Source organism: Zophobas morio, unplaced genomic scaffold (assembly GCF_036711695.1).
Source record: "Zophobas morio isolate AGI-343-1 ecotype UQ-CSIRO unplaced genomic scaffold, CSIRO_AGI_Zmor_V1 ptg000012l, whole genome shotgun sequence".
Taxonomy (NCBI): domain Eukaryota; kingdom Metazoa; phylum Arthropoda; class Insecta; order Coleoptera; family Tenebrionidae; genus Zophobas; species Zophobas morio.
Window position 1 is genome coordinate 24,881,732 of NW_026972117.1, and position 26,124 is coordinate 24,907,855.

The 26,124-nt window shown below is 32.1% G+C and overlaps 1 protein-coding gene and 1 long non-coding RNA gene across 2 annotated transcripts in view; both read left to right on the forward strand.

Moving 5' to 3' along the window:
• The first annotated feature begins 3,726 nt into the window (after positions 1–3,726).
• The window catches only part of LOC135128076 (LON peptidase N-terminal domain and RING finger protein 1), a 50,787-nt gene continuing 28,389 nt past the window's right edge, over positions 3,727–26,124 (forward strand). Inside the window, exon 1 of the mRNA XM_064054899.1 lies at positions 3,727–4,638. Within this exon, the coding sequence (XP_063910969.1) occupies positions 4,158–4,638 (481 nt within the window). The 5' untranslated portion in view covers positions 3,727–4,157. The remainder of the gene's footprint in view (positions 4,639–26,124) is intronic.
• LOC135128077 (uncharacterized) lies at positions 21,531–22,530 on the forward strand. The gene is made up of 2 exons (XR_010280324.1): positions 21,531–22,005; positions 22,056–22,530. It is a non-coding gene; the product is annotated as an uncharacterized LOC135128077 (long non-coding RNA).

Genomic DNA, 26,124 nt, shown 5'->3' on the forward strand with positions numbered 1-26,124 from the left:
TTAGTTAGCATTTAACCATCTACATGGTATTTCTAATACACATACAAAATTTGACAACAATCGATTCAGTAGTTTCGGAGATTACTTCTCTAATAGAAATGGATGCAGACACCAGACAGGCAGACAGACAGACAGCCCGAAACGAGAGACCACTTTTTTCGTAGTCTAGAGGTCATGACACATCGAGAAAATATAAAAGTGTCAATTCGGCCGATGGAATCGATTGCTATACTTCCTTAGCTTACGCTTGGGAAGTAAAATTATGAACAAATATTTAAATATTGAAATAATTGACAAGTTCAAGGGTACGCAATTTCGTCTTATTGATTTGCAACTCAAATTACATAGAGAATCTTTTCAGTCAGCACAATGTTGTTGGAGATGATTATGATTAATTAAACACATTCTGGTTAGCGCAACACAGACGATAGACAACTGACGGGACAGGAACGAGAGGTCCATTGTTTCATACTCTAGGGGTCATGAAACGTCGAGAAAATATGAAAGCAGCCATTCATCGGATGGACCCTATTACAATACTTCGTTAATTTACGGTCGGAAAGTAATGCTTTTCATCATTCAGTATGATTTTTCTGCCATTTGAAAAATGATTTCGGCATAATTCCCGACAACATAATATGTTGTTATTCCTATATTATAGGAGTGCTCACAAACTGATTTTCTGTGTATTTCGTTATTTACGATATTTTATGCCAGTGTTTTTAATTTCTCTTCCTACAGTCCCATTAGAAATACCGCGTGTTCAGAAATGACTGCGTCTGTTGACAGTCCTGGATTTTTAGTTGAAATTGGTATTAGGATGTTTTCATAATTTCCGGTTGTCAGCTGTCAAGATTGACAGGTTGTTGACATTTTTGCTTTGCAAAATGTATCCAAAATATAACCTAAATTAAAATTTGTGAAAAATGTAAGCACTTCAAAACTTTTTTATATCTGTAACTATGATACAATTTGGAGTCATTTGACACATTTTTTTTTATGCTTATTTGCTTTTTTTTCAATTTTATACATATTGAAACTTATATGTTTATTTAATGCTTTTTCGACGAATATGAGTTTTAATGCATATTTTGTTCAAATGCCGGCCTTGTCTGGATGACAAATACTTGTTAGTTAGCCGTATCGTATCGTATGCATTTTACTTGGACTTGACCATTGAAGTACACTTACTCAAGACCCTTTCTGTGAATAGGTTCCGGTCGTTTGGGTAATAGAATTTTATTATAGGATTGGAAAAATACTCCATAGATTTTATGACTTTAAATCCTTACTTCCGTTGATAATGAATTAAAACCAGATGTTCTTTTTCGGCATTTTGCGGCAAGACCGTTGAAGATTTTCTAGAAAAAAGGATTATTGTACCCAACTACCTACCTTAAAATTTTTCTAATGGAAACTTTTAAGTAAATGAACCGTTTATGTCACAACCATCAGTCTATCGCATCTGTTGTAGTACAGTGTTATACGTGGTTCTCCCTTGTTACATGTTGAGTTCTTTTTGGTAATATTACTAATATTTTAAAAGAATGCCGAAAGTAAAATCGACGCGGGATGAGTGGATAAAGGATTTTCCAGAATTAAAATTAGAAAACAACAAAATATTCTGCAGAGCTTGTGTGAAAACCGTAAGCCCACTAATTTTTTTTTATCTATTTTCCTTTGTTAATCCTGTATATGTACGTTGTTTTAGATTCAAAGTGATAAAAAATATAACGTGACGCAACATGTCAGAACGACTCTTCATGTAGAAAGGACGAAAATGTTTGAAGTTTCTAAAATTAAACAGCAGACCATACATGAATCTGTTGCATCTACGTCCACAAAAGATGAGCAGTTTCAGTTTAATTTCGATTTATGTAAAATGATGATCAAGTCCAATATACCTTTAAAAAAATTGGTGAAAGCACCCTCTTCAAGAATTCCTTGAAAAACACTGCAATCGACATATTCCGGTTGAAAGTACTCTCCGAAAAAATTATGTAGGCCCAGTGTTTCAGCAAGTTTACAACGAAATTAAACATCGCATTGGAGATAATTATTTATGGTTCGCTGTCGATGAAACAACCGATGGTTGTGGAAGATACGTGGCAAGTTTAATTGTTGGAATCTTAAATGAAAATTTCCCTAGTCGAGGCTATGTAGTAAGTTTGAAAATGTTAGATAAAACAAATGGCAATACGATTACCAGATTTGTAAATGACAGTCTTACGTCACTATATTTGCCAAATGTCGTACTGGCGAATAAAATTTTATTGATGATCTCGGATGTAGCTCGTTATATGTTGAAAGCAAGGAATAATCTAAAAATATTGTACCCCAATTTAATTCACTCTACTTGCATTGCCCACGGTTTAAATAGAGTGGCCGAAGGAATACGTTTGCAGTTTCCTACTGTTAATAAATTAGTGGCAAATGGTAAAAAGATTTTTGTTAAAGCCCCACTAAGAGTGCAACATTTTAAGGAAAAATTTCCAAACATACCATTGCTCCCAGAGCCGATTATAACGAGGTGGGGAACATGGTTACAGGCCACATTTTATTATGACAAATATATCAAAGAATTTGAGGAAATAGTTACGGAGTTTAGCGAAGATTCTTCTCAATCGATTAAAGATTGCGTAAATATTTTGAAAAACAAAGATTTGCGACAAGATCTAGCTTTTCTAAGAAGCAATTATCAATTCGTATGTGAGGTAATAGAAAAGTTAGAAAAACCCAACATGTTGTTGGTAGATGCCATAAACTTAGTGAAAGAATTTAAACAACAAGCAAACGCTGTAAGGGGTGATATTGGTACTAGAGTATCTCAAAAACTTGACGAAGTGTTAAATAAAAATGCAGGTTTCGGTGTTCTTTCCGACGTTGCTCGTGTTTTACAAGGCCAGAAGGTGGAAAATTTGGAGTTGGATTCAACATTAGTTGCAAAATTCAAATTTGCGCCAACGAGTGTGGATGTTGAACGCACATTCTCCAATTTTAAACACATTTTAAATGATCGGCGAAAAAATTTTACAGTGGACAACTTGGAACATATTGCAATCATAAATTGTTTTAAAGAAAACTGAAATACGTGTGTAAAATATAAAGTCTAGGATTATTGTAATAATATTTTATCCAAAGTTCTAAGAAGTGTTCTTTGATTTGTAATATGATTGTTTTTAATGCTTTTTTGCTTAAAATAAAACTTTTTTATTGAAAATGTTGTGCTTATTTAAGCGCTTATTCTTAATTTTTTTGTGCTTATAAATCCGCTCACTAGCAATGACGTTCCGCTGCAATTTTTTAGTCAATATCTTAAGTCGTCCACTTTTTGATACATTTTAACAAGCTGTTTGTTGCTTGTATTCTGCTATTGTCTGGTAGATGCTTGTTTTAGTTTTAGGGTTATTTTGATTTCGAAGAATGTTTAGAATTGCACGGTTCGGTAAGCGTCCAATGAGGTTTCTAATTTGTAAGTCAGTGAAGTTTATATGACTTTTGACAGATTTATCGTGGCCACTAGATCGCAAGTCAGTTCAAATTAGTCCCAAAATTTTGTAACATACTTCTGTGGCAAAACCGGAGACAATACTTCGTGTTACAACCGTTCGTATAACAGTACACGTGACCTTAACATATACCTGGTGTACCGTGATAAGAATGAGCGTACGATTCGTCATCCGCGAGTTCTACGAACGCTGGTAATCAACCAAGGCAGCGTTTGGCGTGAGTTTGGTCGCGTTCGGGTGCTCCGGCTTCAGTCCGTCGATAGTCTCCGCGAGGAGAAGGCACGCGAATGTTCAACACCAGCATCGTACATGTGCTTCACGTATGACGCCCGTTTTACATAACCAATTTTTCAAGTCGATCTGTTTATTGTTGACCGTTCCGTTACGTAACCTCCAACTCCAGCGCAATTAGAATACCGTTTACGTAACGACCATTTCGACGTGCAATAATATTTTGTGAATTATAAATAATCAAGGCTGGTGAATAAACAAGTGAATCACATATTTTCCCAGTTACTTAGTGGAGTTGCGGAGTATTTTGCGGGAATAATTCGAATCGCGGTAAGTGCGCAAGTGGCTCGCAAAAATCGATACCGTTTCACTCAAATTGAACGTTACACGTGGTTACATGAACAGTCGGTGAAAACAATGCAACATTACGGAGTCAGTGATGTAAGGGACTGCTCGATTCACCGCGAAAGGCACGTGGACCACATCCTCAGGAAATACCCCGAACTCCTGGTGTCTCTGAACTGCGTCAGGTCCTGCGACATGACGAAGCTCAAGTGCGACCGCAGGCTGCTAAGGAAGGACGCCGATAGGACCAGGAAACATAGGAGGCTGAAAAAAGTGCCCACTTTGCGGATCAAGCAGTTCGAGAGTGCCCTTTTCGATGCCATGGACGACAGCAGGAAGGTGATGCTCTTCAACTGCCCGATATGCAGGAATGTGTTGAAAGGACCTGTTACTGTTGAATGCGGACATACCTTCTGTAAGGACTGTTTGGACCGTACTGACAGTGAATCTTGTGGATTATGTGCTACGGCCATCAGCAACACGAGGTGCATCAATGTTTTGGTGCAGGGTCTCGTCGAAAAGTGGCGTGAAAGGAATAAATCCGATTTGGCAGGTAATGACTCATTTTTTATTGTTATTCGGCGTTAAAGGACATCAAGATGTTTCCAAAAATCAATTACCGAATGCGTAACAGTTCTTCGTAACGTTGATTATCAGTAAACGATCTGTTATAGCTTGCGTAATTAAAAGTTTATGTGCACTTACACAGGCTATTATTACGTGATTTTGTGCTGACAATTATGAAGAACAATGATGTAACATTAACATATTGCAGCTAAATTTAATAGAGCATATTGCGGATATTACGATCAAGTTTGTAAGTGTTAAATGAGTTTGACCCAAATTGGAAGTAATGCTTGAATTGGATTTAGTTTTAATTCTTTTTTCGTTACACTGTTTAGGGTCATGCAAATTATGCACTAATTTGATATGACGGACATAATTTTGATTCTGGCGTAAGCATAGAACTTCAGATTACATACGTAAACAAAATTCATACAGATTTATGCTCATTTTGTTTAATTGGTTTAACATATTATATTATTTAAATGATACTAATAATATATATTTTCATCGGTACATAACTTTCGTGGAAGTGGTAGAAAATTTTGTTGGGTAAGGAATTTGGCCTTGACCGTTTTAGGAACATTTTTTTCTAACGAAGACGTTTCGAATAGACAACAATTTAAAAAGAGAAATACGTTCAGTTGGATTTGGTTCTAATTTAATGGGCACTATCTCGCTTATTACTAATGATATTGATAAGTAGGCACCAACTAAAAGGCAGACGACGATAATAAATATAGTTCCAACATTTTAAGTAGATTCTACTCCTTATGTCGTTTAGAATTATGTAACTTTCTTAACTACATATATTAGAAGCATAACAGAAAATGGAACTACGTTTTTGCCGACTTTTTTGGTAGGTTATTGTTTTCTCAATGCAGCAATACAAACTGTACGACAGGTTACATAACAAAATTTTCGAGTAAGTAGCAGTTAAATATTTCTTTCAACAATACTAGGAACTTTGTTGCTATGAAAACTAACTATTGTTCAACGAAAATATGATCATTCCAACCAGGTTTCTGTGGTTAGAACTATTGTTCCACCTACTGTCGAAAAACAGTTTCTAATTCTAATTTACTTCAAATTTTTGACATGTAATTTATTATAGTTAAAAAAAAGTCTTATTCAAAATACAAAAGTTGTTTTCTTTCTTCAATGTAAATTTTTACCTATACGGGGAGTAATTTTAAAGTAATTTTTACTTTCTGCCACTTGCCACTTTAATTTTTTTCCCGACGTTTCATGACCTAGAGTAGGAAAAAAAATGGTCTCTGTCTGTAGAATGTATCAATTTAGGCACATAATCTCCGAAACTACTGAATCGATTGTTATCAAATTTTGTATGTATATTAGGAATATCATGCAGATGATAAAACGCTAATCAAAATTTGTCTAATCATCCCCACCAATAAAGTTATGACGTCACTTCAAAATTGTGCATAGTAAATGGGTTTTAAATTGTATAAAATAGCATAGTCCGACACATGTTGTTTATGACTCCGTTTTGAGTTTTTACCCCAAACGTCCAGATTTTTGGCAAAAAAAAATATAAAACATTTTGCAATTTAATTTTGAATGTGTTTTAAAGTTATGATAACCATAATAACTTTTAATCAAAATTTATTTGCTTATCCCCTCCAACAAATTGACGACTTCAACTCAAAAGTTTGCCGAATAAATCCTATCTAAAATGTCCAAAATATGATGTGTCTATACATGTGATTTATCATTCTATTCATATTTTTTGGATTTGTTTATACAGGATGACTCAGAAAAATTAATGAATGCGTGAATTTATTTTATTGATGTTATCAGGAACTGCAAAACCGAATGCTTTGAAATCTTGGTGATGGTTTAAAAATAATCATAAGCCTGGTAAATATTTGATGAAATGTATTTGCTCATCCCTTAATGACATCACCTTAAAACATTGCTGAATAATAAATCTTAAATGTGCAAAATATGAAGAGTCTATACTTGTGTATTATCACTGCATTAATATTTTTTATATTTGCTTATACAGGGTGTCTCAAAAAAATTAATGGCTGAATCGATTTATTGTATTAATTAAATAAAGAATTGCAAAACTGAAAACATATTTTTTAATCTTGCAGACGTTTTGAAGTTATTGTAACTGTTTATCAACCTCAAAAAATTGATGACGTCATCTCAAAATATGTGCAAAAGATGATGAGTTTTTATTGGTTCAATTCATATTTTTTAGATTTGCTTAAATAGGTGGCTGAAAAAAATTAATAAATGAGTCAATTATTTTACTGATTAAATTAGGAACGGCTCACTTTATTTTCCCAGAAAATTTTGGGAATACAATACTGTTATTTTTAGTATTACAATGCACCAATCAAAGTTCATATACCTACGCGTCTTTGCAAAAATGGTGATGACGTCATCACAAAATGGTGTAAAGAAAAAACTCAACTCGAAAAGGTGGAAATGTTTCATTGAACTTTAGGTGCGAGGGAAATTCTTTTGAAACAACTTTCGAACAATTTTTTTAACTATAAAATTATAGTTGAAAAAAATGAGGAATTATGAAACCGAAACAATGAAAATGTTCAATTTTTTGATTTCTCGACTTCCACTTTTTCGTTTCTTCAGTTTTTGTAATTTTTCGCAATTACAGTTTTTCATGTTCCGATTTTTCAGTTTCAATTTTTAATTTTGCGATTTTTCAATTCTTGATTTCCTGAATTTTTCAAGTTCTCAATTTCCAATTTTTATATTTTTCGAAGTTTTCATTTTAAACTTTTTCGTTTTTTCATTTTTGATTTTTCGGTTTTACAATTTTGCAATTTTTCCATTTTTTAATTGGAAAAGTTGAAAAATTGAAAAATCCAAAACCTAGAAAATCAGAAAAAATTGAAAAAACGAAAAGTTGCAAAATGGAAAAAATTGAAAATCGAAAAATTGCAAACCGAAGAACTGAAGAAACGAACAGTTGACTTTTTGAAAAACTAGAAATCGTGAAATTTGAAAATAAAAATAAATTAGTGAATCGAAAAATTATGAAGAAGAAGAAACGAATCGAGTCGAAAAATTGGAAAACCCAAAAATTGTTAAATGGAAAAATTATAGAATCGTCAAAGTTGTAAAGTCGAGAAACTGTAACATTGAAAGAACGAAACATTAAATATGTGTAGAGAAACTGAAAAATGAAAAAGTTTTTAAATCCAATGACTGAAAAATGGAAACATTCAAAAATCGTAAAATTGAAAAAGTGAAAATTTAAAAAAATAATACTTATTATTATTATTAGTGCATATTTAAGTGAAAACTAGAAAAATTTCTAATTAAAAATTGAAAAATCGAGAAACAGAAAAATCTAAAATTGAAAAATCGAACATTTGAAAACCACAAAATTGAAAAATTTCACATTGAAAAGAACAAAAATAAAATCAGAACATTGAAAAACTGAAAAATTGAAAAGTTTAAGAAAATAAAAACCGAAATAAAAAATAAAAAATCGAAAAATTGAAAAATTAAAAATTCAAAACTCGTGAAATCGGTGAAATTGCAGGTTGAAAAATTGCAAAATCTAAAAAATGAAACATTCAAAAGTTGGAAAATCGAAAAACTGAAAAAATTAAAAATGAAAACTTGAAAAGTTCCATGGCGTAAAAAGGAAAAAATAAAAATTGAAAAATTGCACTTTGAAAAATTGTAAAAACAAAATAAAAACCGAAACGAAATATTGCAAATCGAAAGTTTGAAGAAATGAAAAATTAAAGAATCGAAAAATTGAAAAATCGCAAATCAAAAAACTGGAGAAACGAAAAACTTAAAAAATTAGAACTGAAAACTCGACAAACTCAAATCGAAAAATTGGTAAATCTAAAAATTGAAAAATTCAAGTCGGAAAATTGAAAACTGAAAATTTAAATTTAAAAACTGAAAAAATTGCAAATCGAAAAACTGAAAGAATAAGAAAAAAGAATTGAAAAATTGAAGTGAAAAAAGCTGCAGGAGTGTTATTTACACCAGAGGTTTTAACTTTACAGAGGTTGTCAGAAAACAAAAATCGCAAACATTTTTTATAATACGCACTTCAGGGGTGAGGGAAGTTTTATCGAAATCACCTTCAACCAGTCTTTTCCAATAAATTGAGATGAAATATCATGTATTTTTTACGTTTAGATTTCCAAAAATTGTCTTGATCCCCCATTTGAAAAAATGAGAAAGTTGACAATTTGCAAATTTAATCGCGTGGTTTAAAAATCCTTATTTAATTTTTTCACTATTAAATTAAACACTTTTGTGCAAAAATCCAAATCTCCATTTTTAATAAAAAGCCCTGTATCTGACATCAATTTTCCTTTTTTTTGTACAAAGCATCTAAATTAGTAAAATTATATAGGCGTTTCATTTCCAGAAACAAAACTTTAGTGTGTAGTCTTTGAATGGAACATATTTGAAACTAATTGTAAATTGTGGCTCCAAGTGATTACGTAAAATATTTTTTTATCGGAAATTGTAGACCTTGTGACATCCTGTACATAACCAAATATATTTCTCCGTAGTAGTCGGCGCCTACCTGAGAAAACATGCCTGCGGCTAAAGGGAACGTAATTACTAATTAGTGCAAAATTTTGTTGATTTGTTTTTGCGAGCAACAGTTTTTCAAAATAGGAATTATGAAGTTGCGTAGATTTAAAGATTTAGTGGATGACCTTCATTTGTCAGCGTCATAAACATTTTCGTCCTTTCCTTACAATAGAAAATGCTAAACTTTTTATGCAAATTACTCGTAAATAGATTATTTTGCACGTGTGTGATGGAATTACGGAAACACATTTAAATATATTATTGTTTTAATGGATTATTTATTCCGTTTATGGATTCAGTTTTATGATACAGTAGTTAATTATAAATTTAATGTTCTTATGTAATACACATTGTTGATGTAAAAAACATCACATCAACTTGAAATTACCTATTCAATGTATACAAGTTTTTGTATCACGTGCAAGTTTTTGCATCTCGTATCGCTTTAATCATTTAATTATTATCGAAGAATGTTCGTATGTAAGTGACAGTGTATTAAAAAACTTAATCGGCAATCCTCGATTGCAAGGTGAAGTTGATCAATACAGAAATGGGAATTAAAATAAAAAATTAACGAGGTCGACAATGTCTATTTGATTAATTACGAGGAGAAATCAGTAAATAATGAACATCACCTGCTGTACAAAAAAAAATATATATTCAGAGTATTACCCAACCTTAAAGCTTTAAAAACAATGTCTTTATCTATTTTTTTTCCCTAAATACAAGTGGAATTCACAACGACTTGGTTGGAACACTATTATGAATCAAAATCTGCATCCGAAATTTTCGATCTTCGCAGTGTTTTCACATTTCTGAGGCAGATATATAACACATTTTTATAGAAGTCCAAAGTTCTTCGTAATACTTTATATAATAACGCAAACCAACCATCAAATCCGTTTTGCAGAGATGTTAATGTTTGGTCAAGTACACTGAAGAGCAGATTTATTTTAAAATAGATTTGAGGGTCATTCACTAGTTCATTGTCTTCTTCTTCTTGAAATTGTTTCGACTTTTTTCTTGGATGGTTTAGAATGAACTTTGTCAGCAGTGGTTCAACGTCTTCATCTGATGCTAGTTGTTTAGCATTAACTAAAAAAAACTTCCAAAACGTTCATCTATTTAAATGAGAATTAGTATCTGTGGAGATTTTAACATCTGTCTACACTTCTTACTCTGCTTGATCACCTTGTATCACTTCATGATTTTGAATTTTGAACAAATTGTTTCATCAATCTCTTTGTACATCTATCATAAAGATTTTTTTATATACGTGTCTTTCATGTAAGTGTCTTTTTAAAACATGTATTTTACTTATCATGTTTCTTAAAATACGTTAACTTGTTGTTTTAAGTCGTGGAAGAATTTACAGCAATTACAACCATAATGGAAGCTCAATGTAGTCGTTCTCTTAAAGACTACCGAAGAAATAAAACAAAAGCACCGAACCAACCAATGAAAGAATGTTTTATGAGTTCCTAAAAGAATAGCTTACCAAGAAGACAGTACTAAACAGTCGTTAAAAACCGCTTTGATTTTGTTCTTGCAAGACGCACTTCCTTATTTATCGCATTGCGTTCTTTTTCTGATCGCTAACTTACCGCCACCCTTTGTTGTCGGCCGCCCGTGTGTCCCACCAACTTTAAAATTTTAAATTTACTGATTAAATTTTACGTTTACCAATAAGCTAGGTGGTAACTAATAGAGCCATTTTGACAAATGTGTTATCAATTATCATGCTTTTTCAAGTTTCATATCTTGTAGAATACGTCAAAGGAACAAAATTTGTACATTGAAATTTTACAGTTCGTCTTAAAAATTCTATAATGAATTTCGATTGAAATCTATTTATGAAACTTGTTGACGTCATTTCAAAAATTATTAAATATATCTATGTAAAAAATATACTCCTAGATTCAATGTTGTTGCACTTTGATAACATCTTTTTATTTTTATTTCCCGAGCATAAGCTAAGGAAGTATTGTAATAAGGTTCATCCGGCAAACGGCTATACTCACGTTTATTAACATTACATGCCCTCTAGATTAGGTACGAAAAAATAGGTCTTCCGTCGATTTTTATCAAATTGTAGGTGGATGTTGTGAATAATATGTATGTAGACGGTAAAAACTGACCAAAATTTGTCTAACCATCCCCATTAACAGATTGACGACGTCCCCTCATCATTTTACGTAGTAAATGTTTATGATTCCGCCTTGATTTTTACCAAAATGCCTCAACGAAGAAGGTCATAATAGGGGTGTTATAAATCGGACGACAGGAATGCATCTTTATACGTCATCAGGCTAAACATGCACTCCTGTGTTCGGGTTTATATTACCCCTATTATAAGCCCCTTTGTGGAGGTAATAATGAGATCCTACCATATAACCATGTCTACTCCTGTACTTGTGGTTTATGGATCCGCCTTGATTTTTATCACAGTGTCACGTAACCGATATTTGGCTTACGTACCTAATGACCTGTCAGTGTCGTATTAGTTTTCCACGCCCCAGCATTGAAACTTGACTCACTCCCGTGAGTTAGAATCCCATCTTCGTCGAATTTTTCTTGGGCGTAAACTAATAAGAAAGCACTGCAATACTTTCTATCGGACGAATGGCAAATTTATGTTTTCTCGACGTTTTGTGACCTCCTAGAGTATGAAAAAGTAGGTTTCGCGTTACCGTATGTCCGTCGTCTGTGTTGATTTTTACTAGAGAGATAACTTCGGAAACTATCGGACCGATGTTCTCAAATTTATTATTATTGATATAGATAGTAACACACTAATCAAAATTTATCTAATCATTCCCACCAGCAATTGTGCTCGTGGTTTATGAATCCGCCTTCATTTTATCACAATTAGTTTGCAAAAATATTTGGTGTACAACATTTTCCACGTGTTTCATATAGACCATATCACGCTTAAGTATTAAATATCGTGTGGCCGAGTGGGTTAGGTGGCAGATTGTCGGGCTGTCCTTATCGAATGTTTCATTTACCTTGTGATTGGTATTATCTATATTTATATTCTACATTGCAATATCAAATTTTATCATTTTTTGAAAAAAATGGCTTTGATTCTTTTTAAGGAGTGGAGAAGGTTCTGCCTAAAAAACTTTTGACCAATTTTAATTTTTTTTATGAACACTATAAGTTAAAATAAATATATGTGTGGACTGTTGAAGTACAGGTAAAGAAGCATGATATGCGTATGTTTCAAGTGATTTTTTCCATAACAAAATGTTGTGATGACCCCATCAGTATTTTAATAAGAACACGTACATCAGTTTCAATAGGTGCACTGTAATGTTAATAATAACAGTATTGTAGTCCCAAATTTTCATTAGAGTGGGGTGAACCATTCTTGATTTGATTAATAAAATGTCTGTCATTTCTTTAATTACCGTGCATAAGTAACTCTAAAAATATGAATGCAATGATAAACAGCAAGTACAGACTCATAATATTTTACATAGTTTAGATAGAATTTATTGGGAAAAAATTGGAGATGACGTCAGTTTTTTAGGAAGGGATAAACGGTTAAAATTTTTGACTAACGTGATACAATGCTTACTATAACTTGTTATACAATTTTTTTTCAACAAGATTAACTGTCTAACTGTAGGGGTGATGAAACATCGAGAAAACATAAAAGTAGTCATTCACCGGGTGGGCCCAGTTACAAAAGGTGAATAAAGTGTAACGCAAAATAATTTCGTGCCCGAGAAAACGTTTTGTAATGTCGTGAGCAGTTAAAGTCATTAAAAAAAGTTGTGTTTTGAGAGACAAATATTAAAGCTTGTGGCAGTTGTGTAAGATAATTATTTTTAACACTTGTTAAAGCAGCTACGAATAAGAGACGAATTTTTGATACGTAATTTTTAATTTTCTTAATATTTTATGTCGCAAATGTTTTTTAATTGCCCATAAAAAACAAGCTGACATAAAACAAATAGTATATTATTACTAACAATATGATCTTTATGTGTTTCTGTCATTGATATGTTCATAAAATCTCAATGTAATCGTTTTTATTAATTTATGTTTCTTAGGAGTCATTTTAACAAAGTATGAGGAGTTGTGACAAAACAATAGACGATCAATAACCATATAAAATAATAATCGATTGTTTTTATAATTGAATATTAGCGAAAAAACCGTTAAGGTGTTCTTAAGGTCATTTCGTACATTTTACGATACACAATCTTCACAACCGAACTATTAAGCTCAAATTTCGTCCTTGCGACTCGATACTTCATAAAATGCCGACCCACTTGTTTTGTTGTTCGTTTTAAGAACCGATGTCCATATAATTGGATTAAAGGAGACTTATCTTTTATGTAAGACTTATTAAGTGATTGTTTATACACAGATATGGGAATTGTATAAACTACGTGACAAACATAATATTTATATTGTTTGGCGTGTCTAACTTGTTTGTTATATAATACTTTGGAACAAAATCCACTGTTCCATTCGAATATTTAATAATAGCAGATATGTAATATTTATAATTAGTGACGCACCGTATTACAATTTATTGATTCGGCCTTAGAGTTAGCCATTCAGTTTACCTATTTGTGATGTTATGTAACCGACATTTGCCTGGATAAAAATACTCTCGTCAAAAGGGATTTAATTTCAGTCTAAAAAACACCATTTTTCAGTTAAAATCGTCACGGTCTAAATTAGCGCAAATGTGATAAAACCTAAAAGCCGTTTTTATAATTTACGTAAATTTGTTTATGTAATTGTTAATTAGACACTTCGTTACACTGGACGTTATGACCATTGACGTTCTAAGTGCCGTTATGCTTTAGTTGGCAACCGTTCTCTTCTACAACTATTTTGATTGGATTATAATCTTACCTATTTTTATTAGTTCGTGATGTAACGTGTGTTAAAGCCGCGGATTTACTGCACAATCAAACTATTTGTCAATAAATACATTAACAACTATTTAGGTAACTATATGGGTCCGAAACTTGCATATGCAGGTCTGCGTTTCGTTTCAAACGATTAACTTACGTAAAATACGTTCCCATAACGTAATTTGCATCAATTAAAACTATCTACTCTGCAATATTACCTCAAAGCAGTTGCAAAATTTTCAGTCTGATATTCTTTAAAAATTGGCGGTTTCATAAACTAGTTGACTAATAGAATGCTAGTTTACGAATAACACGCTTTCATTGAAACAAGGCTACTGTAACACAAGATAACGTGGGGCATGGGGTCTTGCTACGTCTGTTAGATAAGACCGATTTTAACAAAATCTGTTACAGGAAAGTACAGTACTTCCGTTGTTGGTGAGTAAGCGTTTTTGCAAAACAACATTATTTACATTCAGTGTTTGGGGTTTGTCCATTAACTGTAATTGTACAGGAAGTTCACGTTTGCGGTAGGCTCTGTCTCACTGCACATATGTATATGTCGTGTCCTGTGGTCGTCGGGTTAATTTGACATTTATCAGCTTTAAAACTTGTTATTAATATGACATCATTCGCATAACTAAAAATCTGATTTTTTTAACACTGTAAATTTTGTTTTTTTTTTTTTAGTAAACATGATACAGATTTTATCAAATCTTCGCTCGTTAGGATAAACCGTGGGTTTGAGGTTTTATTTCTATCCAACATGAAATACACTACATCTGCGTGTTAATGTCCGGGTGCTGCAGAAAATAGTGGGTGTATTTTTCCTTAGGGGGTACAGCACACAATGTGCCAGGCGTCCGTGTGCGGAGCTCTAAACACCAATTAAATTAGAACTGAGAGAGATAATGTATAAGAATTGATTGAAAAATATTAGCATATTAAGGTTGTCGTAGAATCTAACACTGTCTTTCTCGTCCTTTGTTTGACCAACGCAACGCCAACTTCAATTCATTTTTTCTTGATTGCTCGCCATAAAACTCAAAGGAGTTCTGTAACGTTTTCCAGTTGTTGTTAGCTTTGAATCTTTGTAATTTGCGTGAAAAGGAATATTTCGAATTTATTTTGAAAAACTCGTAAAAATGTTCACAATACTATAAATTTGACAACAACGTCGTCAACATTTCGATATGAAGGTCTTCGAAGCCTTGACAAGACTGGAATTAGTTACTTCGCAGAAATACGCTCCTGCTGTTATTAAGGGTTCAAATAAACCAAAATTTCTAACCTTAAATTTCTAACTTTTAGAAAATCGAAATTTCAAAGCTACAAAATTAGTAAAATCGTCATTTGTTTCGTGATAGACTTTGAAATTTTGAATGTTCACAAAGTAAAATTTTGCTTCTCCGGTGGAAATCGAACCGCACGTTTACCGCTTGCCGGGCGGGTGCCCTTACCACTAGACTACGGAGGCGCTTATCTTTTCTCGCTTACTACTACTACGTATTATTGTGCCGCCACATTAGTATTAGTATTTTCACAACAAGAAATTTGAAACATGCATGTTTAAAATGGTAAATTTGTGTAGGGAAATATGGATTTTGCAATTACGCTCCGCCCCTCGGTCTGACAACGAATCACTATTGAGGTCTGGGCAAGTAGGGGTGGGGCTTAATCTAGTGATAAATTTTTCATTCACTGGCAGACCGAGGGGCGAAGCATAACTGCAAAATCCATATTTCATGGAATGAAAAGATGTCTACGTATATTAAGAAAAAGTGGTAAAATATAAGCCCCACCCACCCGCCCTACCTTAATTGTAATGATTTTTTTATTCATTGTGAGTCAAGAGGTTGAAGCTTAATTGCAAAATCCTTATTTTGCTACAAGAAATTACCATCTAAGACATGTTTTTGAGTATCGTGTTGTTCAAAGAATACTATGTAATTAAGTAAAAATTAAAGTCAGATAGAGATCGAGACGGATGAGTGGGGCTTATTTTTTAGCTTTCTTTTTAGAAGAACATGTTTCATATAGCAATTTCTCGTAGAAAAATAAGGATTTTGCAATTAAGCTCCGCCCCATGGCTTACGATGAGTAGACAAAATCATCATGATTAAGACAGGGCGGGTGGGCGGGGCTTACATTTTGCCCTTTTTTTCTTAACATACGTAGTCATATTTTCACAACAAGAAACTTGAAGCATGTTTAAAATGGTAAAGTTTTGTAGGGAAATATGGGCTGTAGTATATGTTAGGTAATGCAAACCTTTTTCGTACTCTTTTTAATTCTGTAATTTTATTAATTCTTCCAGAATATTAAATATATTTTTCTTTATATAGTCACAATGGACTAAAGAAAGGGCTGACAGACCATGCTATGTTCGTTTGAAAGTGTATCTTTCTGTCTTGAAATATTTAAAACTTTAAAACTCAAAATTTTGTCTTACTGCTAAAAATACCGATTTTAGAAATTGTAACTAACTAGGCGGAGACGCATAGTAAACTATGAACTCACGTCTACACACTTCTAAATTTGTAAATGGCACGAATATGTTTTGAAATGATTATTTTAGTATCCTACATTGGATGCCAGGTTTAAGTGTATTTGCAGAAAAAAAATGGTTTACAGTTATTTACAATTTTTTCGAAAAATTATAAAATTTGATTTTGCAAAATTTTTATTTAATTTATGATAGGCCCTATAACTAAAAAAGATGTAATTAATACCACAGTGTAAAATGAAACATTAGATAAGGTAAATGGTGATAAAATTCAAAGCGGAATCATAAACCACGAGTACAGACGTATATTATTTTATAAAATTTAGATACCCTTTACTGCGCAAAATGATCAAATTGTTGGCGGTTGATCGGACAAGTTTTGGATAGCATTTACACGATATTCTTAAATCACATATAAAACTACCACTTTTTCGTACTCTTGGAGTCATAAAAAATCGAGAAAATCTGAAAGTAGCTATTCGTTGGATATACCCTATTAAAATATTTCCTTGGATTACGTTCGGGAAGTAAATGTGTGAAATTGTGATTCCTTAGAATTTTGTTAAAACACTAAAACTTTTATTAAAACAGGAGTTCGTAGAAATGTTGTGATTTTTTACTGTTATCACATAAATAAACTGAAATTTGATAGGTGGAATTAGGACAGGAGGACATTAAAATGGTGCGTTTAAAGTAACCATCTATTTGAAAATTTGGAGATGATTTAGTATCCTCTTAGATCATGAGGTGCCCCGACATCTAATTTTTACTTTCCAAACCTAAGCTAAGGAATTATTGTATTGTTCATCAAGCGACCGACTACTTTCATGTTTTCTCGATTGGCCTATAGATTTTTGGCGTCTCGGTGATGCATGAGTTGAAGTTACGGACTTCGGAGTTGTAACAGCTTTTCTTGTTTTCTTACTCAGTTGATGTTATTATCTATTTCTTTATGTGTGGAGGTTTTCACAAATAAAAAGTTGCAAAATCATATTTTATAATTTTTCAAAAAAGTGGGATTAGTTGGACTATTTATTTCAGGAGCGAGGGAAGTTCTGTCCAAATAATCTTCGACCAATTTTTTTAAATTACCATTCCATGTTTTAGCCGTAGTCTACTTTTACTGTTTTCATTATCCCGTTGTTCAGTGGTTTTTAGAGGACACTGTATACATGATTATATTCACCAGAAGCTTGGCGCCAAAAAAATGCAAGACACAACCATTTATATTTCATATCATTTTAAATAAAAGTAAAACATATTTATCTGTTTTATTGTAACAACATTGACGCAGTGTCAGATAGTACCACGTTAAAATTGACATTTCGGTAGAATTGTTTTTGCTTTAAATTATCAAAACATAAGAGCTAACTGTGTTTTACTTATATGTTCCATATGAAACACAATCGGAATTGGACAAAAAGTAAAAACGTCAAAGGAGTAAAATTATTTTTAAACAGTTTTTGGCACTGTCAAAGGTATGATGAGATTGATATATTTTATCTGGTACCTCTTTTTATTTTAATATTTACACATGGAGTAAAAAATTTAAACTATGTAATTCATTGTGTTAGGAAAAAAAAATCGACGAGGACGTGATGAGACCTCACGCGAGTAGAGCTCAAGATCAACGCTGAGGCGTGGAAAACCTTTCAAATATCGGTTACGTGACACTAGCGGCAAATATTGCACAAGAATTTTTGTAGTCATTGTGAATAAAATTAAGAAGGCTGATTCATAAACCACAAGTACAGGAGTATGTTATTTGACGTCATCACATTGTTGTTGGGGAAATTAAACAAAGTTTGGTTACCGTTTTACTGTCTACACAATATTCCTAATGTACATATAACATTTCAGAAAAATCTATTCAGACAGACAGCAAACAGACGGACAGACGGAAACGAAGATCTGTTTTTCGGACTCTAGGGATCACGAATCGTCGAGAAAACATGAACTCCATTCCTCGAGTGGATCCTATCACAATACTTCTTGCCTTTTTTACTCGGGAAGCAAAAACTGAACAAAGCTTTATAAATTTTAAGACAAATGTTAAAAAAATGCAATTTTACCTTGTCTTTTAAGCAAGTTGTGTTAGAAGAAATTTACAGTTTTACAAACTTGGGAAATCATTATGATCATATATTTTTGCTGTATAATTAGAACGATTGACTACCTATCATTAAACCAGATGAAGTTTGGTGTTTTGGTGACATTAGATAAGTAATAATATGTAAAAAATGCACGATTACTATTATTAAACACTATGAATTAGAGATTTTTTTTTAATTTGAATAAATTAAAATTTTTGTCGTTTAGGCCCCAGTACTGGTACTCAATATACAAGTGAAGTACATGATTGTAGTAATTTTGAGAGTGAGGTTTAAATTTATTGGATTTCGGTTTATAGTTGTTTGAACGTGAACTTGGTGATAATAGTACCTATCTTATTATTTACTTTTATTGAAATAGCGGTAGGTACTTTTTCTATAGAATGTGCAGTGCAGACTTGCAGTCTCGTCATATTTATCTGTATTTCTATTTGTGATGATCTGATGATTCATTATGATAAAAACATAATGTGACACTTGAAATCCATCACTGAAGTGACAAAACAAACTCATAACAACAAAGTATCCACCACGATGATACCCACTCGGGCCCCCTTTGTGCCATTATAAAAAACAACTAGCTAAATTAGTCAATAACGAAAATATTTTTATCACGCGTTTATGTAAGCGAATTACAATGATAGCCATCAAAGTTCCAATAAACCTTGAAAAAAAACTAACTTCACGGTCGTAATTATTCAGGTGTGGAGGAATACGAGAACTATTTTAGTTGTATAGTTCAATGACTGTTCCTGCTTTTTACCGGCCAACTGGTCATGCTATAACTATCTCGCAATAGCTACAGCTATACAGCAATAATGGCCAGTTACAATGAGAAGTTCGTTGTTTTACTGCAGTAAAGTATGGTAAGTAGTTGCTCATGCGTGTATTTCGTTTTTACAAGGAAAATTATAATTAGTAATTAGTGGGATTTAGTTAATTAGGTAATTATTCGGTCATTTACATAATTTAGTTATACTGACACGGTTAAGTGGAATTTCTTCGAAACAGAAAAAACTACAGTTTTCTTTCCAGTTTTGTAATTGCTTCGACTAATTTTATTTTTACGTAGTTAATTAAGTATTGCTTGAAATTCTCAAGGTAGATAAAAAGTGGATATTTCTTTGTAAGCTTATTCAACAAAAATCGTTATTGTGGCAACCGTTAATTCAATGAATTGAGGTAATAAAGGGGCAATTCTGAATGAAACCTGTTAAAATTTAAAGGTTGTTAAAAATCAAGCTTTTTGTCGGATGTGTATATTAATTGGTATTCCGGATCCCGATAAATTAACACCATGTTAAAATTGACATATTTTTATCGGATCCGTTTAAATTTTCGGATGACTTCGTTAATTTGGTTTAAAAGAACTACCCAGTGTGTTTCGTGGCCTATTTTAGGTACAAGATGCCTTGACTTTACTATCATAAATTCAAATTTTGTTGGAATTGAGCTTCTTAAACATAGAATCTGGTATAGATAAATTATAATATAAAATTAAGGAGCAGACGGAGACGGACCGAGACCAAGTGGTACGTGTTCAACGGTGATCACAATTTGTGAGGTTAGGAGTGCAATTAGTGAATCAAAACATTCAAAACAAATACAAGTTTATTCTGGATTCTTGGATAATTTATAATTTGGCATCAATTACTATATTTAACTACAGGAAGCCACTTATAAGAATATAAGAAATTAACTCCATGGTAAGTAAGTTTATACTCAAGTAAACTGAAGTAAAATGTATTGGTTTTAGGTTATGAAATTTTATCATCCGATTTGATGTTCATATTGAACAACACATAATAGTTATGTATGTGTTCAGTCATGTGATTGCTTTTCTGAAATTAGCTGAAAATGATACCTTTCCAAAAAAATCCAGTGTCTTGAGGGAGAAGTGTTACTTTTTATTAAAAACGCACCAAATCATAACTTTTTATTACTTGCATAAAGTTGCTTCAGTAATGAGTGCTTTTTGTGGTTTAATGCGGGAGGAACTGGCCAAGCTGCGCATCAACAACATTGAAGACAGATGATTTGTTTCAGTGGCCAAAATAGCAGACTGGTGCTTCGAAAAGCTTCACAATCATAAAAGAGGACAGTATAGGAGCCTCAAATTTAGTTAAGTAATTGAAAATTGTATTTTTTACTTGAGAAATAATAATAGAAATTATTTTTGTTATGTTTTTATGTAGGAATGAAATGTTTGTAAATTGTTAATTAAAATAAATTATTTTCCAAATGTAGTTATGTTGTTATTTAATAACCATAAAAATTAACTTGCAATTTGCGGGCAATTATTATTTGGAGCATTTCGAGGGTGCTAATTGCTACCATTTCCAAGGTGTTATCGTTCAGTAATTGACAGGTGAAAAATAAATTAATCAACGGGCCTCACTTTTTTGCTGATGATTTATTAATAACTACTTACATTCTTTGTAAATTCTCTTCATTATTTACTATAAATAAATGCAAAATACCGTCCAGGTACGCCATCATTGTTTTTTTTTGTTAATTAAAGGGTACTAGCGAGGGATCCTTTAAAACTGTCACTTTTAACGGATTCATTTAAACACCCTTGTTAAAATTTAACATCAATTTGATGTTTTAGAATAGTAAATTTTGATTTTGTCGGATGTTTAATTTTAAAGGGTGTTAAAATTAAACGGACTTCAAAATTAAACAGTACAGAATAGAGATTCATTTTTAACAACCTTTAAAATTTTAACAACCTTTAAATTTTAACAGGTTTCATTCAGAATTGCCCCTTATTAGGGGCAATTCTGAATGAAACCTGTTAAAATTTAAAGGTTGTTAAAAATCAAGATTTTTGTCGGATGTGTATTTTAATTGGTATTCCGGATCCCGATAAATTAACACCATGTTAAAATTGACATATTTTTATCGGATCCGTTTAAATTTTCGGAAGACTTCGTTAATTTGGTTTAAACGAACTACCCAGTGTGTTTCGTGGCCTATTTTAGGTTAAAGATGCCTTGACTTTACTATCATAAATTCAAATTTTGTTGGAATTGAGCTTCTTAAACATAAAATCTGGTATAGATAAATTATAATATAAAATTAAGAAGCAGACGGAGACGGACCGAGACCAAGTGGTACGTGCTCAACGGTGATCACAATTTGTGAGGTTAGGAGTGCAATTAGTGAATCAAAACATTCAAAACAAATCCAAGTTTATTCTGGATTTTTGGATAATTTATAATTTGGCATCAATTACCATATTTAACTACAGGAAGCCACTTATAAGAATATAAGAAATTAACTCCACGGTAAATAAGTTTATACTCAAGTAAACTGAAGTAAAATGTATTGGTTTTAGGTTATGAAATTTTATCATCCGATTTGATGTTCATATTGAACAACACATAATAGTTATATATGTGATTGCTTTTCTGAAATTAGCTGAAAATGATACGTTTCCAAAAAAATCCAGTGTCTTGAGGAAGAAGTGTTACTTTTTATTAAAAACGCACCAAATGATAACTTTTTATTACTTGCATAAAGTTGCTTCAGTAATGAGTGCTTTTTGTGGTTTAATGCGGGAGGAACTGGCCAAGCTGCGCATCAACAACATTGAAGACAGATGATTTGTTTCAGTGGTCGAAATAGCAGACTGGTGCCTCGAAAAGCTTCACAATCATAAAAGAGGACAGTATAGGAGCGTCAAATTTAGTTAAGTAATTGAAAATTGTATTTTTTACTTGGGAAATGATAATAGAAATTATTTTCGTTATATTTTTAAGTAGGTATGAAATGTTTGTAAATTGTTAATTAAAATAATTTTTTTTTCCAAATGTAGTTATGTTGTTATTTAATAACCATAAAAATTAACTTGCAATTTGCGGGCAATTATTATTTGGAGCATTACGAGGGTGCATATTGCTACCATTTCCAAGGTGTTATCGTTCAGTAATTGACAGGTGAAAAATAAATTAATCAACGGGCCTCACTTTTTTGCTGATGATTTATTAATAACTACTTACATTCTTTGTAAATTCTCTTCATAATTTACTATAAATAAATGCAAAATACCGTCCAGGTACGCCATTATTGTTTTTTTTGTTAATTAAAGGGTACTAGCGAGGGATCCTTTAAAACTGTCACTTTTAACGGATTCATTTAAACACCCTTGTTAAAATTTAACATCAATTTGATGTTTTAGAATAGTAAATTTTGATTTTGTCGGATGTTTAATTTTAAAGGGTGTTAAAATTAAACGGACTTCAAAATTAAACAGTACAGAATAGAGATTCATTTTTAACAACCTTTAAAATTTTAACAACCTTTAAATTTTAACAGGTTTCATTCAGAATTGCCCCTATTAGTGCTTAAATTTAACATGGGTCATTGTAGCCATATAATAAATGTACTAGGTAAAGAAGTATGTATTGAGGTTGCACAGTTTATTAAGGAGCGTCTTATTATTTTGTGAGAAATAAATTTCTTTGTGTGGCATAGCTTCTAACAATTTATCCATTGTGATTTAGGTAATAAAGGATATGTAAAAAATTTTGCTTTAAAATTGCCTTCAGAATATCAAAGTCAAGGTTAATTTTTTTAATGTCTCGAAGAAAGTTGACATGAAATAGAGAAAGTTTCGGGAAAATGGAATAAAAATATATGAAATGTTTAAAAATAGATGCACATATTCTAGAAATCTTTCCGATATAGATAATAAATTCTCCAAGCTTTGTTCTTAAAAAAAAGTGATATTTACTTTTTGACTTATCATTATTATCAATCTTATCAGTCAGCAGGTGCAACTTCAACTGGTAATTTGTTCATTCATTAGGACTATAATTATGGTATGTACGTCATACAGGTTAGTTAAAATAATATGGTATAAATAGTGTTTTTGTATAAAAAAAGAAATCATAATAAACTCGACACTCGTTTCATGTCTCTGTGTGAATTATCTATTTAATAACATCGCTAAGAAAAAGAACATACCTACAATAGATAATAAAAGACATGATTAAAATTCCTATTAAAACTGCACTTCAATAGGTATTCTGGTTGTTTGAGACTGATAGAGATGACTGTTCTCAGACGTTATATTTTTGTTAAAAATTATTGCAAATTCGTATTTAGCTCACATTAAAGTCTGACATGTAATAAAACAAATACGTGTATGTGTACCGAATTTTAAAGTTGTTCCAAAATCCTTGACCCTAAATGAAGTTTGTGAATGACAAGACAAATAAAAGATTGAAGGATATAGTAACCGTATCTGGTTTATTAGAAGTTTTTGCCTAATAATTTTGACGTGTCTTTTACTTTATCTAAAAATGGCGCAACTTAGTTTTCGTAAATGCCATTGCTTCCAAAATTTTGCACATTTTGTAACAATTTTCGTTATAAAATTCGTTGAACTAGTTTTTTTTGCCACATGCAAACCAATTAAATAGAAAACATATTGTTGTGTGGAAATCATTAATAAGAGTGACTCAGATTGTGCAAAACGTGAACTATATATGACATTTAAAAATTGGGCTAATCTTGTAATTCGAGGTTTGAAAAAAATGTCTTCAACGTACACATCAGTGGTTAATTTTTCATAGTTTTTCTGCATGTTGTTCACTATTCCATTTAGTTATTTATTTATCTACATAATTAACACTATTTCCAGACAGTGTTTACCAAGAAGAGTGAAAATCACTTTTTAAATTCCACGTAATTAGATACTCATTTTCCCAACATCAAAGCTAATGAAAAATTAAGGTTTACCACAAGCAATAACCGATAGTGTAAACATTAGGTAAACATAAAAAACATAAAACAATAAATACAATAGTTAAACTTACAAAGTAGGCCAGGGCGAAAATTACTTAATTTGATCTCATCGTCCTAAAAAGTAACAAAATAAAAATAACTGTGACGAAATAACGAGGCTTTCATTAAAAAACAACTAAAACAGAATATACACCTAATTTTTGGTTATGAGTTTCGATTAGTTCAGTTGCTTCAGACAATGGTTTGTAAAAAGTGTCCATGATATTTGTAGAATGCGGTAATCATTGTTCTCTTTAAAAATGTTGTTGTTGTTGCTTCATCTTCCCCGTAGCAAGACTAAGAACGTACGAAATTTATTGGGAGCGTGTCTTCATTACACAACAGGAGGTGTGCTTAGTAGATCGCTGTTCCAACCATCAGATGAAATGATTAACGTGTGTTTGCAGAACTCGACAGTAATGTGTCTTTGAGTGTAACACAGAGTATGTCGTAACGGCAGTGCTGTAACATTACCGAATCTCTGTAGGTTGCAGGAGTGAGTCGGTCACGGCAGGAGTGTTGCTAACTTCTTTGCACTGCGGAGTGGCTGGATTATGTAACCTTCGTCCACAATAGGCTGTTATGCCATCCGATTACTGTACATGATTACGTTAAGAAACGCAGGGTGTTATTAAATTACGAGGGTTTTGTAATAGGTCTTGGTTATGTATTTATTTAAATGACAATTGGGCGTCTGTAAGTACACATATAGGGATTGTAGCAACGCAACTTACTTATTGATTGAAGGGCATTGTAAAGTTGCAACTTAGTGATGAAGTGAATTCACCACCATAGTCTACACTTAATTTGTTTGCGTTTAAATGTCAAGTAATGACAATTTTTACTACATTCAACTGTGGCTAAATCCACTTCTGAGTAGAGCTTGTTATACAAATCTCTTGAAAATTTTGATGCAACTGACGCTTCTGTGTTACACACTAAGTTTTGTATGCGACTTTAATAAGTTCGTTTGACGAATTATACAAATTCGAATTTTCTATGATAACCTATAATAAATAAATTAAAAATAAGAGAGGATTATCTACTAAAGCGCAAATACAGGAGTACGTGATTTTAGTTGACAAACTGACGATAGACAGACTGCAGACAAACGACAGACGGAAACAGAAGACCAATATTTTCTTGTTCTACAAGTTGTCGAACGTCGAGGAAACAAGACATTATACAGTTGAGAAAGTGGCTGTTACATTATTTCCCAAGCGTTTTATCGATAGTTCAGAAATAGTTCAACGAATTTATGTTGAACACATTAATGTTATATTGTAAGCAGGGTGAGTCACTAAGCGCAACTTCCCCGATATCTCAATAACCACTGAAAATAAAACAAAGTCGTACGATTCTTTGAGTAGCATACACTAAAATTATTTTCTACTATACAAATTGATCTGTTTTTGAGACAGAACACAACTATTTTTACTTCCAGAGCGTAAACGTAAGTAATCGGGCCCATAAGATTATTCGCTACTTTTGTTTTCTCGACGTTTCATGACCCCTAGAATACGAAAACATAGGTGTAATGGTAACGGCATGGTTAAATCCTTATTAATGACTCTCCCATCACCGGCAGTAGTAATCTGTTGTTAAGGAAGTTATAT